The sequence below is a fragment of the Echinops telfairi genome, unplaced genomic scaffold, assembly GCF_000313985.2.
Source record: "Echinops telfairi isolate 266 unplaced genomic scaffold, ASM31398v2 ScPeMD7_36;HRSCAF=134, whole genome shotgun sequence".
Lineage (NCBI taxonomy): Eukaryota > Metazoa > Chordata > Mammalia > Afrosoricida > Tenrecidae > Echinops > Echinops telfairi.
Window position 1 is genome coordinate 592,303 of NW_022103934.1, and position 1,542 is coordinate 593,844.

The window sequence follows — 1,542 nt, forward strand, 5'->3', positions numbered from 1 at the left end:
AGTAATGACAGAGCATGCGCTGTTACGCAAAAACCGCGATAGAGTGAAGCCGCGGAAGTCGAAGCGCGAAGTGGCGAGGGTTCACTGTAATCCTATGTAGTATCCTGATAACATAACGATCACAGGCCCATGAGATACCAAAGTGTGTCACATATCACCTGTCATAAACATTATGGGCTTATTCATCAATATTCTCCTATATTCTTGAGTATAATCAGCTCAGCTCACTGACATCTAGTTAGTTCGGACCCATCGTGACCCTGCAGGACAGAGGAGAACTGCCCCTGTCCATTTCCGAGGCAGGAATTCTTCTCGGGAGTGGAAAGCCTCACCTTTCTCCCTCAGAGTGGCTGGTGGTTCCGAACTGCCGACCAGGGCCCCTTCTGGTAGGCACAAGGATTTAAAGCGTACGTCAAATACTTAATGAAAATTAGTCTTGTCAGATGTAATCATGCACATAAGTAAAGAAAAACCAAAGTCAAAGCCATCTTTTCCAACGCGTACATTCCTATAGGACAGGGTAGACCGGCCCCTGCAGGTTCCTGAGACTGTAACTCTCGACAGGGGTAGAAAGCCTCATCAGTCTCCCACCGAGCAGCCGGTGGTTTTGAACTGCTGACCTTTCGGTGAGCAACCCCGTGCATAACCACTATGCCACCAGGGCCCCTTTAGCAGGCATAAGCCTCATTTAATGCCTACATCAGAATGATACAGCCAGGTGTCAGGTTTCCAAAACTGCCCTCAAGTGGCTTGGGACTCACAGTGACCCTATGGATGAGACAGAGAGAGCTGACCCTGTGGGTGTCCAAGACTAAGTCACACAACAGCGGGTGAGATTGAACCCCTTCCCCTGGGCCTTTCCATATTAGCAGCCAGCACTTCACGGCTGCTCCACCAGGGCTCCGGACACATGGTTAGGAGCTACCTTTCATTTCTTTCTCTTGCCTGGACACCTTTCCCTCCAGTCTTGGACAATGAACACGGGGATTCCTTTAATAATGGCCTCTCAAGTCCCTTCTATAGGGAGGGGGGGAAAGGCTTTGAAAAATGTAAATGTAATGGAGCAAGAGAGCAAACACCCCATCCTGTCCTCGGCCACAGTTCTCTGCAGGAGTTGCCTCTCAGAGCCAGGCTCCCAGCCCCCAGAACAGGGAGCCCCTAGAACATGTTCTGCATTGTGTCTCCAGCTCTGGGCGGTCCCCGCCTAAGCCTGTTCCCAAGGAGCCCTGTTCACTTCCTAGTCTGCCCTACATCCCTCCTGCTGCCCTGGGACCACAGACCTGGGAAGCCAATGAATTTGGATCAACTTATTTCTGTCTTTGAGGGAGCCGGTGGAGGAAGAGTTGCAAAGCCTAGGGACCAGGGGTTGTGACACACTTACAGCCACTAGGCCATTGAGGAAAAATAACAGCTTCTTCAAGGAGGAATACGGAGTGTGCATTTCCGCCATGCTGACCGGCCCGGCGTGCTCCTCGCAGGACCCTTTAGGTCAGCATCTTCTTAGAGCCCTGGGCCACTGCCTCCCAAGGTGGCAGAGGTCTC

General features: G+C 51.8%; 1 protein-coding gene across 2 annotated transcripts in view; it reads right to left on the reverse strand.

Moving 5' to 3' along the window:
* TSPAN16 (tetraspanin 16) overlaps positions 1–1,450 on the reverse strand; it is a 23,438-nt gene extending 21,988 nt beyond the window's left edge. For both annotated transcript variants that reach the window (XM_013008383.2, XM_004716825.2), the window contains exon 1: positions 1,382–1,450. In XM_013008383.2, the coding sequence (XP_012863837.1) occupies positions 1,382–1,450 (69 nt within the window). The remainder of the gene's footprint in view (positions 1–1,381) is intronic.
* Between the last annotated feature and the right edge of the window lie 92 nt (positions 1,451–1,542).